Source organism: Hoplias malabaricus, chromosome 15 (genome assembly GCF_029633855.1).
Source record: "Hoplias malabaricus isolate fHopMal1 chromosome 15, fHopMal1.hap1, whole genome shotgun sequence".
Taxonomy (NCBI): domain Eukaryota; kingdom Metazoa; phylum Chordata; class Actinopteri; order Characiformes; family Erythrinidae; genus Hoplias; species Hoplias malabaricus.
This window is the reverse complement of record NC_089814.1, coordinates 5,782,081-5,799,294: the sequence shown is the minus strand read 5'-3', so window position 1 is coordinate 5,799,294 and position 17,214 is coordinate 5,782,081. Positions and strand designations below refer to the sequence as shown.

Here is a 17,214-nt window from a genome sequence, read left to right as displayed (position 1 = left end):
TTGTCAAGAAGACTGACCGTATAGAATCCAATGCTGAGCAGGAGGGTTTTAAGCAGGACTTCAGCCAGATGAAGGTGGTCTGGGGCCTCAGCGCTGGAGGTAGAAGAACCAGTGGGCCGATCTGGTGTGGGAGGCAATGGGCCAGCACCCAGATCCCCCGGAGAACTGTAACCTAACAGTGAAGCTACATGGCTTTGCTCCTGGAGACTGTTCAGCACCATATCCAACTGTAGACGCTGAGAGAAAAAGTATATAGACAATATAAGGGGACATTGGGTGCAAAACAATTCTAAATAATGCTATTTAATATATATATATATATATATATCTCCAACATAAAAGTAAATGCGTTCCCGTCCACCCACACTGGAATCATACTAATGATTATAGGGAACTAAGTTATGGATAGAGGTGTGCATTATGTGTGTGTGTCTGCATTTCACAGAGACCTTTCTAGATTTCCCAGCACTCTGTGCTCTGGGGTAAACGCACGTGTATGCAAATGTGATCATTTGCAGTCCGTCAAGGTGCCAGAGCAGTGTAAATGCAGTGTTAGGACTTCCAGGCTCAGATGGCTGAGATATCACTGGCTATCAAATCAGCGATATCCCAACAATAAGGTCAATACTTGGGCCACTTTGAAGCCCAATCTATATATATATATATATATATATATCTTTTATTACTGCTCTGAATACGTGTTCTACATATTCCAGTTATGGAACCTTCTCCTTTTTATTAAAGTGTTAATTTTGTATTTGTACTTAGTGGCCATTTTGGCTGAACATTCAATAAATTTCGCATATTACTGTAGATATAAAATGTATCATAATTGTAAAATGAAAAGAAAAACAGCATGTATGTGTAATTATACCTGTCCCTTGGAGAGACTCTCCCAGCTCTCTGGGCCCTGAGGTAGCAGTGAATGCAGCAATTCTGTTCTCTCCCTGAGAGGAGGCAGCAAGAGGGACGCTCCTATTGACAATGTGTTCATCACCGCCTACAAACAGACAAACAAATGTAAAAACAAGTGCATGGACAAGTGCATTACCCATTTAAATCTGTCACGCTGCAAAAATATTAATGATGCCTATTTTATAGTAAATTTGACAAAAGCAAACAACAATAACATTTCATATTCACTGAGTATTTACTTATCAGTGATATTTTACTGAGAAAACAAGCAAATATCATGTATTCCTCGTTTATTATATTGTATATAGACGTTTCAAATTCAGTAAAAAGGAAAAGTAATAAGGAAAACCTGCATATTTAACATATTTGTTTGGCAAAAAAATAAATAAATTATGGATGCTAAAATCAAGGCTAACAAATGTAAGAATTAAAAAAGCTGAAAGCCTCATATACATTTTCCATGTTGTCAAGCATTCTCAATTAGATTTGCTTATGACATTTTTGACACTGTGTGATATATATTTTTACAAAATAAGTAACAAAAGTCCATGATGCCCCTGTGGCTATATTTCCATTATTTGTTAGTCCCTAAATAAGCAAAGAAAACCAAGTAAACTGAATTTTGATCCAAAGGATTACTCTAAAGCAGGTTTTCACAACTGAACAGAGACAAACTTTGTCTTTTGACCTTTGCCTCTAGAAACACAACACCCACGATTTAATGTCTCCACTGGTGTAAAAGAGGTGTTGCAGAAACATTTCACACTAATCTGATGATATTTAATGTTTAGTGATACAATTACTGAATATAGCATGAAACAAAATATCGCTGTGTTTAAAAGCTCCAAAAATCTCTTGAGCAATGAAGTCGTATTCCCTACTTTATATGGCATACATATTGGAGGAGAAGTGGGAATTACACCTGTTGTAGTGATTCTGGCACACTGGAGTCGATGAGTCTGAACAGAAGGTTTCGGAGGGGTCTACCCTGAGCCCCGAGAACAGTAGCTCCTGTGCCTCCTGCATGGGCCAGGGACAGGTGGATAGACAAGAGCTTCATACACAACAACACAAACTGGTGATGCTCCCTAAAGAAGACAGAGAAGTAGAAAAGGAAAGGCGGTCAGTGTTAGGAGGATGGAAGGGATTGACCTTCATGAGGAACTGGACCATATGTTCCATGGCCCCAAATGTGTGCGTGTGTGTGTGTGTGTGTCTGTCCTTTCATCCATGCGCCAGTGTGTTTCAATCCTATCTGCATGTCCATGGGGTTTCTCGCCAGTGACATCATCCCTTTGGGCACAGAGTCAAGATGAAGGTAACACCACTTCCTTCCACTAAAAATTCAATTTCAGGCTTCAGTGTTGTTTTTTCTAATGAGTTCAGCTATGGAACATCATTTTCAGATAACATTACATATAAATCCTGAAAGCATTAAACATTTAATTGGCTTTGCACTGTGATATGCAAATCAGCACTTATCTATAAGGGCTATTTTACATCAGCCGTCATTCATGAGACAAGGCACTGTTACTGTCTCAGTGATGAAGAGAGCCACTCCCCAGCCATCACTTGGTTGGTTCGTCAAGAAACTTGAACTAGTGCCATCAACTTCAGGTGTTACTTCTTGCCCTGTCTCCTGTTGCTGATGACCCATCTCCACCATCTCCCACTACCTTCTCTGCTCTGTCAGTAACTGGTTCATCAGCTAACTATAATGCTGTGTGCCCAGACCAACTCTACTGACCTTCAAACAAACTGAACTTGCAAATGAGCTCTTGTAATGAAGCTCATTTATATGTCAAGCACTAAATCTATTACATTCAACTCAGGCCCATTAAAGGCAAGGCAAGGCAAGGCAAGGCAAGGCAAGTTTATTTATAGAGCACCTTTCATACAGAAGCAATTCAAAGTGCTTTACAGAAAAAGGCACATGTTATTTTGTTATCTTTGTTTATCATTTACAGAGCGTAAAGCTGTGTAACTACTGCAATCCACTCCTGCTTCACATGCCAAAGCATGCAAGTCAGCTGGTCTGCATTCTGCACCAGAGTGAAAACACAATCCACTGGGTGTCTAGGAAAAGCACATACACACTGAGAGCAATCCAGCACTGCAGTGGAATGGGGCTAGTCACTATCCAGCTTCAGCTGTCATTCTACAACCCTAACACTCAGCACAGTATGATGCCATGTACTCTTTTAATTTATTTTTAGCAATAGTCTATAGTTTTCAAGGACAATGCTATTTGTGTTTCAAAGGAAATGGCATTATGTAAACAGTGTGTGTGCTGACAGCATTTAAAGCATGAGAGAGAATGTTAAAAACACAAATAAATAAACTCAAGGTTGCCAGGTTGTTCATGTGTATGTGGGTTTACACTAAGGACTTGTTAAAAAGAGTGATTATGTTAGAAGTGATCTTCTCCTTGAGAGGCAAGGTATGTGTGTGTGCATGCATGTATTTACTAGGGTCAGGCCAATGATTCAAAAAAAACAGCAACCACAAATTCAGATATTGAGCAATATGAGTTGATATAATTAAGATGACAGTTAAACTGTTTATTTACTGATACGACTGTTATGCCTTAATTTTAAATTGCTAAATAGTGAAAGCCTAAGCTTCATCAAAAACAATATCTCAATTATATTGTACGTCATTTATATTGCACAACCCCTAAACCTTATTTTCAGGTTTCCCACAGACAATCGGTTAGTCAAGGTGGTACCTTTGTTGACCAGGTGGTTGTGATTCACTGGTTCTTGTTTGTGACTGGGGGTGGTGGACAACAGGGCAACAAACGTGCGCTCCCGTTGGGAATGAAAGCTCAAGAAACGAACCGAGTCATCATTCAGTGTTATAAAATCCGCTGATATTTTGTTAATGATGTGTTCTGTGTGGTGTTTTGACGCTTTGAGGAACTTACACGATGGGTTTAAATGAATCGGTTTATGAATCGAATGCAAATAGTAGGTAGTGTCGCAGTCACACAGCTCCAGGGGCCTGGAGGTTGTGGGTTCGATTCCCGCTCCGGGTGACTGTCTGTGAGGAGTGTGGTGTGTTCTCCCTGTGTCTGCGTAGGTTTCCTCCGGGTGACTGTCTGTGAGGAGTGTGGTGTGTTCTCCCTGTGTCTGTGTGGGTTTCCTCCAGGTGACTGTCTGTGAGGAGTTGGTGTGTTCTCCCTGTGTCTGTGTGGGTTTCCTCCGGGTGACTGTCTGTGAGGAGTTGGTGTGTTCTCCCTGTGTCCGCGTGGGTTTCCTCCGGGTGACTGTCTGTGAGGAGTGTGGTGTGTTCTCCCTGTGTCCGCGTGGGTTTCCTCCGGGTGCTCCAGTTTCCTCCCACGGTCCAAAAACACACGCTGGTAGGTGGATTGGTGACTCAAATGTCCGTAGGTGTGAGTGTGTGAGTGAATGTGTGTGTTGCCCTGTGAAGGACTGGCGCCTACACATGCTTTGACCTAGTGTACACACAGCCACGGGGAAACTCAGAGATGACACACAGCTCACCTTAAACATTGGATTAAACTTCAGAACGCGTGTTTGTGACTGAAAACCGAGGAATAATGCACTTACAAATCACAGAATGTACTTTGGATTTCTTATTATTGAGTGTTTTCTACAATGGAACACTGGACATAGCAGAAAGCCATGCACAAACATATCAGAAGCCTCGATAAGAAACGAATTGCACGAAACGAATTGTGAGGGTGTGGACGACGTTGTCAAGGCCCTAACTGTAAAGCACTGTGTGAAACCCTGCTCTGAGCACACACTGATCATATATAGACTGTTGAAGCTAATGTTGTTTTCTGCCTATAACCTTCACAGTCGTCTTAACCACAGAGATGAACTGAGGTTTTAACTGCACTAAAATATTCCAGTACCATGCCGGTATCTCATAGCTAATCAAGCTCTCTAAAACCACATGATAGAATCCAAACTGAGCCTCTGATTGAGCCCATACAGTCTGAGCCTTGTAATCTAGTCTCTAGAAGAACCTTCCAGGTGAATGCATTGTCCGTTTTAAGGCCAAGAGCAAACCAGTTTAATAGGGGTGTGATGAATGAACACAGGACAGTGTTCTCCTATAATTCTGGGGTCAAATATCATTTCTCTGTTTTACTGCACAGCTGATGGAAAATTAACTGAACCTTGTGTGGGCCCACCACCAGCCTGTACTCAGGATCACATAAAATAGTTTCCAACACAGTGTTTAATCATTCATTCATTCATTCATTATCTGTAAGCGCTTATCCAGTTCAGGGTCACGGTGGGTCCGGAGCCTACCTGGAATCCCTGGGTGTAAGGCAGGAACACACACTGGAGGAGGTGCCAGTACTAACTGCTTTACTAAAGAATTGCTCAGATTTCTCAGTGGTTTTATCAGAAAAAGCTCTCCAAAATATATATTCTGTAGTGCAAGGTTTTCTTGAGATTTTGCTGGGATGCTTTTTTATTTATACTGTTTTGCCAATCAGTGTTTGTGCACAAGCTCGATGTACTGTGGTACAAATGAATAACAAGTGATGGAGGGTTTTGAGGACGTTGTGGTGTTTTTCTCAGGTGTGTGTGTGTGTGTGTGTGTGCTACCTCTTTGAGGAGAATGGTGCCGGGGGTGTGTCTCCACTGATGCTGTCACAGTATCGCTCCAAAAAAGTGCGCAGGTACGTGAATGTACTCTCCTCCAGGTCCACACAGAACGGTCTGTGCCACGCCACCAGCTGCCTATTCAGACACACACACGCACAATCAAAAGGGCATACACAGTATGAATAATTCAGCAAGGGTTATGATTATAATGAACTACCATTCATAATCCTGGACACTATCCATTACACTAATGCAGCAGAGCTGGAAACCCTGCCAAAATAAAGCAAACTGGAAGGGAGCCACAAGTTTACAAGGTTTGTAGCGAGGGTTTCATAACCATATTCTTTCAGTTACCTGTCTGTGGGTACGGCTGTCCAGGCCAGACTGTGAGAAGTGCCTGCTGTGATCTGCTGGACTGACACTCCTTCTAGACCAATCACTTTCTTAGGTTTGGTGATTGGAGTTGACGTGTGCCCCTGTCCACACTGGCCCATGGCATTATTACCCCACGCATACACCTCATTTTCTGAGACAAAAATATAACAACAAATGAAACAAGAAGTAAATTCGAGCAGAAACAATGACAAATCACATAAAATACAAGTAAGGCTATTTCAGGGAGGAAACATTAACTCCAAAAATAATGACAGAACAGAATTCTGTGTTCATTGGTTCATAGCGTTGACTGCTTTTTCCTAGTGAAACACATCTAGCTTCTCAAAGGCTTCATCTTTAAACTTAAGCAGTGTTTACGCTTGGTAGTGTTATCTTGTTTTTGAATACTCATTAGTCAATAGCTGATAAAGTTGAATCTTAAGGCATTTATTAGTGATTAACAGACACCAGAGTTGTAAGTGAATGCACTGTGACAGGGAGAGTTCTATCATTCCAAAAGTCCTTTTACCATGGGACAGTGCAAGGCAGTGGCTGTCTCCACAGGAGATGTCTATGATTTTAGTGACGCTCAGCTCCTCTATGAAACGAGGTCTGAGAGACGTGGTTTCAGATGAACCACAGCCTAGACACGAGCCGCAGCCCCAGGAAAAAACCTGCAAACAAAAAACACACACAGAGGGGAAAAAGTGTATTGTGACTGACTTGTTAAAGCACAGGCAAGTCTATGAATAGAAAATGTAAACTTGTGTCTTCAAAATGGTCAATTTATGGTCAGGACATAAGCAAATTATAGAAGATGTCATATACAGTCTTGAGCTGCCACAAAAAGAGCATTAACATATGACATAAGCTATCATGACAACAACATTTTATGCCAATGTCATCCAGAGGTAAAGAGTTTCAAACATAATTAGCATTAGTGTACTATTACTATAAACAAATACGCACATACAAGTGAATACCTGTCCAGCAGAAGTGAGAGCTAGTGAGCACTGACTTCCAGCACACACTTTCCTGACAATGTAACCATGTAGAGCTTCTATAACCTTGGGTCTGTACACACGGTTTGTGTCCCCATGGCCCAGTTTACCTGTAAAACATACATACACATTATTGTTGCTCTCCAAAACAGCAACTTCACAGGAGAAGGAATAAACCTTCTTATCTTTCAATGAAAGTCAATGTAAAAAGATTTTATTCCATGTCATTTTACAGCAGTTCTATTTGACACATTCATCATGAAACTTTCACACAGTGTGAACGACAGCTGCTGTGTTGAAATGATACATGTTTTTATTGGAGAGTGACAATATGTATACGCACGGTTTAAACGCATATCACACTAAATTAGGAACACCAACCTTGCATTTACACTCATTGTCCATTTATCAGTTCTACTGACCATACAGGAGCACTTTGTAGTTCTACAATTCCAGTTCTGGTGTTCCAGCTGTTTCTCTGCATATTTTTTCACCCTGCTTTTAAATGGTCAGGACCCCCACAGAGCAGATATGATTTGGGCGGTGGATCATTCTCAGCGCTGCAGTGACACTGACATAGTGGTGGTGGTATGTCTGTGTGTGTTGCACTGTTTCAGACACATTAGTGCTGCCGGAGTTTTTAAACACTGTGTCCACTCACTGTCCACTCTGTACTTGTAGACGTAAAGTTAGAGACAGCAGCTGATCTGTTGCTGCACACATTGTGTTGGTCGTCCTTGAGTCAGTGGACAGAGGATGCTGCTCTGCTTTTTGTTTGGTGTTCCCTAACAATTCCCAGTTCAGCAGTGACACTGAGGATTTTAAAAACTCAGCAGCACTGCTGTGTCTGATCCACTCGTACCAGCACTAGGGATGGGCGGTATCCACATTTTTCATAGGTATTACCGTGGGGTGGGGGTGCTCTGTCGGTCTGCGCTGAGCCTTATGTCAGCGAGCACAAAGTCGAGTGAATTTAGTTAAACTGAGCCCGACAGTGAACACTGACACAGGTGTTGACGATAAAAAACCCATTTCTGAGAGAGCAAATTTCAGCCACTGGTGGTGAAGGAACAGAAAAGTTAGAAAATAAGTGAAACACGGTGTACACTGTTTAGAAGCACAGTTGGTGCTAAAAGGCACTTGTGGTTTAGCACACCACAGCAGATTTTACAGCGAACTGAGGCTGAAAACACACACATTTAGAGACTAAAACCATATACCTGTGAGCACAAAGTCGAGTGAAGGATTTTGTCTGTTTCTTCCTCTCTCTTTTAACCCAAACTCAGCACTAAACTTACAACTGCGGTGGGATACTGGGCCGGTGTTTTCAGACCGTGACATCAGCAGTCATTGCGCTCCCACAGCCTCCCCCTTCCTGTGGTGCTCTTAAATGCACTTGAACATTTTAGCCAACTTTTAAAGACACAGAACAGAAATTATACCGGAAATTTACCGCTCTCATTTTGAGATACCGTCAACATTTTTAAATACTGCAATATACGGTATTATCACAATACCGCCGAACCCTAATCAGCACTAACACACAACCAACACGTCAGTGTCACTGCAGCACTGAGAATGATCTACCACCCAAATCATATTTGCTCTGAAGGTCTCCCGACAATTAAATTGCAGGGTGAAATAGGGATAAGGAGTATGCAGAGAAACAGGTGGAATACAGTCTATAATTGTGGAACTACAAAGTGCTCTTTAATGGTAATTAGAGCTGATAATGTGGACAATGACAATAGATCCAAGGTAGCTGTTTCTAATCCAGTGATTGTTCAGTGTAAAACACCCCTTAGCCTACATGAAGTAAGTGTTTATCTTTGTACTGAGGATAGAGGGTTTAACGCAGTTAATATTTTTAATCAGTAAACCCTTCAGTGAGACCTTCTAATGTATTATATTTTACGGTGAACTATTCCTTTACACCATTTTCAATGAGTAAATAACTTGACAATTCACAGTACAGACAAATTCATTTTTCTTACTTATTATTTCTAATGTTTTAGGGAAAAGCACCCCCTTCCAATGTCGCTTGGCTTTACAATAAGAACAAATTAATAATCAGGTTTAAGCATTCTGAAACATTTTTATACAGATACAGACACAGAGAAGATGATTCAGATGCACTGCTGAGAGGTTTGTGGGATTTGGATCATGTTCAGAAATGTAAAAGCTGACCGTTGTCTCCTCCTCCAAATGACCAGACGATGCGTCCATCCTGAGCCACAGCGATGGTGTGTGAGCTGCCACAGGCTGCCTGGCCCACCCCACTGATGTCCTTCACCAGTGTTGGAACATTCCGGCTGTGACTGTCACTGTGGCCTAGAAAAACACACAGGGAGAATGCGAAAAACAGAGAGTGAAAATTTTATACCACTCTCACTCTCCATTCTCTGAGTTCCCCAGACCATACAGGAGCACTTTGTACTTTTATAATTACAGACTATAATCCATTTGTTGCCTTGTAAATATTATTACCCTCTTTCACCCTGTTCTTCAATGGTCAGGACTCCCACAGGACCACCACTGAGCAGGTATGATTTGGTTGATGGTTTATTTTCAGTGCGGGTATGAGTGGATCAGACACAGCAGTGCTGCTGGAGTTTTTAAACACGGTGTCCATTCACTTTCCACTGTGTAAGACATCCCTACCTTGTTGGTCCACCTACTAGATGTAAAGTCAGAGACAGTAGCTAATCTGTTGCTGTCCTTCAAGTCCCTCATCAGTGGACACAGGATGCTGTTGGCTGGTGGATTATTCTCAGTCCATCAGAGTGAAAAACTCCAGCAGCGCTTCTGTGTCTGATCCACTCAGCAACTCAGCACAACACACACTAACACACCACTCTCACGTCAGTGTCACCTCAACTCTGAGAATAACCCACCACCCAAATCATACCTGCTCTGTGGTAGTGCTCTGGGGGTCCTGATCATTGAAGAACTGGGTGTAAGTGAGCAACCAATGAATACAGAGCAACAGGTGGATTCTAGTCTGTAATGGTAGAACTGTAAAGTGCTCCTGTGCACAGTGAAGCTGAGAGAATGGACAGTGAGTGTAGAAACAAGAACGTGGTCATAACGTTATGGTGTATATTAAAAATACATATTATTAATTCATTCAGCCCTTAATCTTAAGAGTCATTTACAGACTTACCCAGACGACCAAAATCTCCCTCTCCCCAGGTGTATAGTTCACCATCATTGGTTACTGCAGCACTGTGTCTGTAACCAGCAGACACACACACCACCACCTGACACAATGATACAATGCATACACAGTCAGATGACAGCACACCTATATAATCGCAAGCACAACAATACAATGATGTAAAAAATCATACAATAAAATGATAATTACAGTGATCAAGTAGTAAAATCATATCATTTGGGCACTACCTATCTTCCAGGCCCACTCAATGGGTATACAATTGCATGTGCTGTGGCCCAGTTTATAAGCCTCCCTCTATCCTGATTCAGTACTGGAACAGAATGACAGCACTGTCATTGGGACAATTCTCTGTATAGTAAAGACAGCATTGGTACGATGTTGTGCTGGTACAAGTGTGTTCTGTATTTCTGGGATACTTCAGTGTCACTGCTAGTCTGAGAGCCAAAAGTGGCTATGAGGGTTAGAGCAAGGGAAGACACAAACTGCACATCCAATGTCAACAAATGCTCTATGGCTCTATGGTAATGACACACAAACAAACTGGAGCTACAAGGGAGTGGTGTCCAATAAATGACCAATGGGTGTATCAATGAGTACACAATATAATCAGAGAACATACACAGATATGTTACACTTTGGCAGCACGTAAAGGTACAAATACATTCAACTGCATTCAAGAGCAGAAAGAAAGCCTGTCACTGTTGTCCAAATGGTTGGCTAATCTGACAGTCTGGTCTTCAACCTGCACATTATTTTTACCTGTGTGGAATATTTCAGTAAAAGTGTTATGGCATAAATTCTTTATAAAGTCAATAGAGGCTAATGGGCATCATGAAAAAAATGGTACCCAATAAAATTCTCATTTGCTGTGGATGTTCCTTTAACATAATGAGGAGAAGGTGCCAGCTTACAGCTTGGCTCTACTTCCTACTCCTTCACATCCTTCTGCTCACAATGCCTTATATGATTCATGTATACAGCAACCGTCCACAAAAATTAACAACAATGAACCCTACGCTTACAGTAGTGGCAAAGCAATTTTGCAATGCATTCACTGACATAACAGAAATAGTATATTGGGAGCTTTTACCTTGCCCAGTAAAGGTCCTTGTATGATTTTGGGATATTTCTGCGTGGCGCTGTTTCCATGCCCTAGCTTGCCATAGTCTCCATCTCCCCAACTGAAAACCTCCCCTTCAGCAGTGACAGCCAGTGTGTGACCGTCAGAGCCTTTGGAAGAAGAGACTTTTCTCATAGTGCGAGGAGGATCCAGCACCAGCTTCTTGGGGATAGACTGATTGTTGGAGTCTCCTAGGCCCAGACGGCCATAGCTGCCTTTCCCACAAGCCCTCACTGAGCCATCAGCTGATACTGAGAAGGTGCAGTACTGACCTGCCTCAATCTGTAAACAAATAAGTAAATGTTAGAAATGGACTAATACAGATTTTCCTCTGTACACAATTCTTGTTTAAAATATATATATATCCAAAACGTTGGAAAAGTATCTAAATGAGAGTAAAATAAGAAAGCAAATATTTAAAAAATAAATAAATAAATAAATGTAAAAACAAAATTAATTTATTAATTATTCATTCGACCGTGGGAGGAAACCCACGCAGACACAGGAAGAACACACCACACTCCTCACAGACAGTCACCCGGAGGATACCCACGCAGACACAGAGAGAACACACCACACTCCTCACAGACAGTCACCCGGAGGAAACCCACGCAGACACAGGGAGAACACACCACACTCCTCACAGACAGTCACCCGGAGGAAACCCACGCAGACACAGAGAGAACACACCACACTCCTCACAGACAGTCACCCGGAGGAAACCCACGCAGACACAGGGAGAACACACCACACTCCTCACAGACAGTCTCCCGGAGCGGGACTTGAACCCACAACCTCCAGGTTTCTGGAGCTGTGTGACTGCGACACTACCTGCTGTGCCACCGTGCTGCCTTAATTAGTTCACAAAAAAATGTAAATAAATAAAAAGACCACACACACACACACACACAAAAAACACATGTTTATCTTAAAAACACAATGACTGTATTCTCAAACTGCGCCACTAAAAATAAAGTAAATGAAAACTTTAATAATCCTAAGGGACAACTGACATTCCACAGTCACAGTTCTTGGGTGTAATAAAAAAAGCTTTATCTGCTGCAGAACAATGCTGTCAGTGAGAGATATAGACAGCCCAGACTTATACTGTCCACCAGGTAAGATACGTATGCGCACCATTTGTGCATCGCTGAAACCCTGTGCAAGTTTGGGCTGTAGGATCTTCTCCAGAGTTCCTTCAGCCAGTTGGTGACTGCTGTTACTGCCCCAAACATACACCTTCACAGCATCACCCTCAGAGCCAGGGGATGATGAACCCACACTGCACGAGCAAAGGCAACTAGACGCCAGGGAACAAATCTGAAACACACATCGTCAGAACAACTTTACAAAATAACTAAATGCAATTCATTAGTCTATTATTTTTAATTTATGGAATTAATCACATATCTTTTTAAAGAGGCATTGCAGCAGATATTACCTTTGTTGCAAAATTAGCCAGTTACTAAAAACATTTCAAATAAAGTGCTCATGCCTTAGTTTCTGACTGCAGTTTAACGACATTTGTTGCATCATTAGTCACAACACCAGGAAATCCTGCTTTAGAGACTTCTGTGGCACAACTGTATGGGTCGCACTGGTCATATTTTTAATTGTCCCTATAAAAATGACTCTCCCAGTTTTTATTTTAAGAAAATGTTACCGTTACTAAACCCTGGTAATATTTAATTGTTAGATTATAACAAATTATAAACTCATTGAACTTCACTGAAAATTCTGCCATTTATAAAGTTTTAACGACGTCTGACAGAGCATGCCAGACTGTTCAGCAATGTTTACTGCTCATGCCAGAACTTCAGTCTTCTAAATGAAGCAACAACATATGGAAACAGTGGGTGATCTTAATCAAGGCCAAGCAAATAGCGCACACACACACCTCCTCAAAGAGACAGAGCGCTACGTGTGAAAGCCTGCAGAGTCCATCTGCATCCTTCTTAAGCACCTGAGTGTTTACAAAATCACCACGGAAACCCTGTGAAGATAAAACAACAGACAGAGAGACATCCAAGAACGTTACAATGGCCTTTACCATGAAAAAAATGTTTACACATGCCCATAAAAATATACACAGTTGAGAAAATACATTATGCATAATATGCTGTAGGTAACTTATGTCAAACTGACATGTAAATTTCCCAACACAAGGTTTCCCAGTAGAACACTTCCTAAGCCTCCATTCCCTCCAAAAAGATACTAGGCAGATGGTCATAATGTTTTGTCTCACTGGTGTACACCGACAGACATGTTTTATTGTTAAAATCAGTAATAATAACTGGGACAAATATTTCATAGGTGTTCCTTTTTATACAGGGGTTGGACAATGAAAGGGAAACACCTGGTTTTAGACCACAGTAATTGATTAGTACGGTGTAGGGCCTCCTTTTGCGGCCGATACAGCGCCAGTTCGTCTTGGGAATGACATATACAAGTCCTGCACAGTGGTCAGAGGGATTTGAAGCCATTCTTCTTGCAGGATAGTGGCCAGGTCTCTACGTGATGCTGGTGGAGGAAAACGTTTCCTGACTCGCTCCTCCAAAACACCCCAAAGTGGCTCAATAATATTTAGATCTGGTGACTGTGCAGGCCATGGGAGATGTTCAACTTCACTTTCATGTTCATCAAACCACTCTTTCACCAGTCTCGCTGTGTGTCCTGATCAGGCTCAGGGTACAAGAGTCCTCTGTACCGCCCACTGGGGTTGCTGGCAATATGAAGAGACTAATAGCTATAGCCAAGCACTGCTACAAACGCCGGATTGAGGAGCACTTTACCTCCTCTGACCCTCGGCGTACGTGGCGGGGAATACACGCCCTGACTGACTATAAACCAACTAGCTTTGTTCCATCTACCAACAGTGCTTCAGTCCCTGATGAGCTGAACAACTTCTACGCTCGTCCTGATACACGGCACCGCCTTCAGGACACAGTGTTTGAACCATTGGATGAACATGGTCCTCCAGAATGGTTCAGTAGTCCTTGGCAGTGACACGCCCATCTAGCACAAGTATTGCCATGATATGGCAGCCCAAACCATCACTGATCCACCCCCATGCTTCACTCTGGGCATGCAACAGTCTGGTGGTACGCTGCTTTGAGGCTTTTCCACACCGTAACTCTCCCTGATGTGGGGAAAACAGTAAAGGTGGACTCATCAGAGAACAATACATGTTTCACATTGTCCACAGCCCAAGATTTGCGCTCCTTGCACCATTGAAACCGACGTTTGGCATTGGCGTGAGTGACCAAAGGTTTGGCTACAGCAGCCTGGCCGTGTGTATTGACCCTGTGGAGGTCCCGACGGACAGTTCTGATGGAAACAGGAGAGTTGAGGTGCACATTTAATTCTGCCGTGATTTGGGCAGCCGTGGTTTTATGTTTTTTGGATACAATCCGGGTCAGGACCCGAACATCCCTCTCAGACAGCTTCGTTGTGTTTTGTCCTTCTTGGTGGTATGCTGACATTACCCTGGATACCGTGGCTCTTGATACATCACAACGTGCACCAACAATTTGTCCTCTTTTGAACTCTGGTATGTCACCCATAATGTTGTGTGCGTTGCAATATTTTGAGCCTCTTACCCTCTGCTAATTAACCCTTCACACTCTGCTCTTACTGGTGCAATGTGCAATTAATGAAGACTGGCCACCAGGCTGGTCCAATTTAGCCATGAATCCTCCCACACTAAAATGACAGGTGTTTCAGTTTCATTGTCCAACCCCTGTAATTCTCTATAAGGATCCACTGCACCAGTTGCATGAGGAGATATCAGGACATCCAGCCTCAGCAAGTATCCAGTTTCACCCCAAAAAGGGATAGAATAAACAACTGATTTTTAGTCATTTATCTTGGCATTGTCTTCACTCAAAACATGCTGCAGGACTTTAAGCAGTATCTTATCACTCGACACATAAATCCTGTTCTGACTTTATCTTACAAAATGCCCTTTTTCCGTGATGAATAGCAGCAGCAGGCAGTTGAACTCAACTCAAACAGCCTTGTGGCAGCCAGAGCACTTGCCATTGATTAAGACATGAATAAATCTCAGAAAAGACACACAGCAGGCCAAGACTCGTTTCAGCCAGGGGCTTTCAGAAACAGGCAGGCAGCCAAGATTGCCCGGTCAAATAAAAGGCAAAATCAGATTGTGTGTAAGGACAAACACTGGGCTTTGCCTGCACTCCTTTAAATTCACAGCAGTGGATGGGTGTGTTATACGGCATGTTAAAGGGACTAATGCACTAATGGACCAATAAGCGCAGAGGACACCAAGTGCTCTGTTAAGGATTTAGCTAAGGAATAACAGTGATTCCTCTAATTCTACACTGTGCGTGAAAGGGTGGGTGTGCGTTTGTGTGTGGGAAGGGGAGGGTATGCATGTACATCCATTTTACATGCTACATCCATTACACAGTTGATATCCATTAAACATCATTAAGCCTTGACAAGTGGTATACAATACTACACTACCATTCATACATGTAGGAATAAATGATCTAATATGAGAAGAATATATGACGAAGAATGCAGTAAGAACATTTATTAAGAAGAACTAGATGTAAATAATTTTTATATTTTATTTGCCATGCACATTCGGCACTCAGAGAGACAAGCACAAATTCTTACCGAATACTGCCTCATTTGTTGAAGGATCTGACTGATCAGCTCATAACCTACGCCTGAAGGCTCAGAGGAGGAGGAGGAGGAGGATGAAGAAGATGAAGCTGATGCTGCCAGTGCCACCTCCACCCACTCCAAGAGGAAGCGCAAGGACCCTCTCTGCACAGCCAGTCCTAACAAAAGCTCCAGAGCCAAGCGCCGTCCGGCCCGATCCGCCCAGGAGCCGCTCACTGCCGTCTTCTTCAGAAAGTCACTCACCTTCACATTGGCATATTTAAAAGTGAAGCCATGTCCCTATATTTATGTCACTACTGGCATAACACAAATCATTTCTAACAATTGTTTCATTTCAGATGCACAACAGTGAGGATATGTTATATCATACATATTTAACATGTTATTTTTCTGTCAAAGCTCAAAGTTTATGCCGTTTTATCTTATCTTACCTGTGCCAGGCAGTCTAGACCTACTGCTGGGATTTTGTTCTCATTGGCCAGGGAGAGTGGGGGCAGAGCAGCCAGAACAGAGGAAGCAGTGCCCAGCACCTCGTTACACAGGGCAACATCGGGTGGGTCATCCTCCAGACTCTACAGGTAAAAAAATCTATATATATTATGTGACAATATATCACTATTGTTCCAAGATGAAGACACTGCTCTATTTTTTATTATTTACTATTGCATCCTACACCGGTTTACTTTGTATATCCCACACTTACCAGCCGCCCACGCTGCCAGCTCTGCCTGAGGAGAGCAAAGAGCAGGCTCAGGCCTGTGCGGACACCCATTTCAATCAGAACGTCCGTGCCGGACTTGACTCGAGACCCGGCCGCTGACCATGATTCTGAAATGGGCTCCAGAGCGCCTGCTTCTGTGGCAGAGGAGGAGGAAGTCGCTGGCTGTGGTGGGGGTGGGGTACGGAAGCGGTCATGGTACTTGCTGTGTAGGGCATAGTAGACCCTCTGGAGCACTGCGAGTCTGTGGTGCAGGGACAGAGCATATGGCGTGCGAGCAAGAACACGGTGGGCCAGACAGCGCTGACTGTGCAGCAAAGCTGAAAGATACTCCTCCCTCTCCTCCTCGGCACTAGACTCATACTGGAAGTCGGGCAGTCTCGGCCCCATCAGGTCCTGAACGGGCTGAGCCAGGCCCAGCACTTCCTTGTTATGGAGCAACTTGGCGTAAAGGGAGGCAGCTCCGGAGCGTGTGGCAGTCTGTACACTGTCCTCCGCTGCCCAGGAGCTGTTCAGGTGCTCCTGCCACTTCAGCATCACGTGGGTCTGACAAGGCACCATCGCTGCACATTATCCTCACAAACACAGGGGCATGCAGCTAGGGGGGAGAGAAAGAGAAAGAGAAAGAGAGAGATAAATAAAACATCTAAATATTTCAAATTTAA

General features: G+C 42.9%; 1 protein-coding gene across 2 annotated transcripts in view; it reads right to left on the bottom strand.

Annotated features, from left to right (window-relative positions):
• The window catches only part of LOC136667993 (probable E3 ubiquitin-protein ligase HERC1), an 81,933-nt gene that overhangs the window by 56,341 nt on the left and 8,378 nt on the right, over positions 1–17,214 (bottom strand). For both annotated transcript variants that reach the window (XM_066645205.1, XM_066645206.1), the window contains exons 4-18: positions 16,535–17,147; positions 16,263–16,403; positions 15,823–16,074; positions 13,076–13,171; positions 12,316–12,498; positions 11,149–11,460; positions 10,044–10,140; positions 9,068–9,211; positions 6,863–6,990; positions 6,409–6,553; positions 5,859–6,030; positions 5,505–5,639; positions 1,838–2,003; positions 875–1,000; positions 18–236 (exon numbers count right to left, since the gene is read on the bottom strand). In XM_066645205.1, the coding sequence (XP_066501302.1) occupies positions 18–236; positions 875–1,000; positions 1,838–2,003; positions 5,505–5,639; positions 5,859–6,030; positions 6,409–6,553; positions 6,863–6,990; positions 9,068–9,211; positions 10,044–10,140; positions 11,149–11,460; positions 12,316–12,498; positions 13,076–13,171; positions 15,823–16,074; positions 16,263–16,403; positions 16,535–17,110 (2,892 nt within the window). In that variant the 5' untranslated portion in view covers positions 17,111–17,147. The remainder of the gene's footprint in view (positions 1–17; positions 237–874; positions 1,001–1,837; positions 2,004–5,504; positions 5,640–5,858; positions 6,031–6,408; positions 6,554–6,862; positions 6,991–9,067; positions 9,212–10,043; positions 10,141–11,148; positions 11,461–12,315; positions 12,499–13,075; positions 13,172–15,822; positions 16,075–16,262; positions 16,404–16,534; positions 17,148–17,214) is intronic.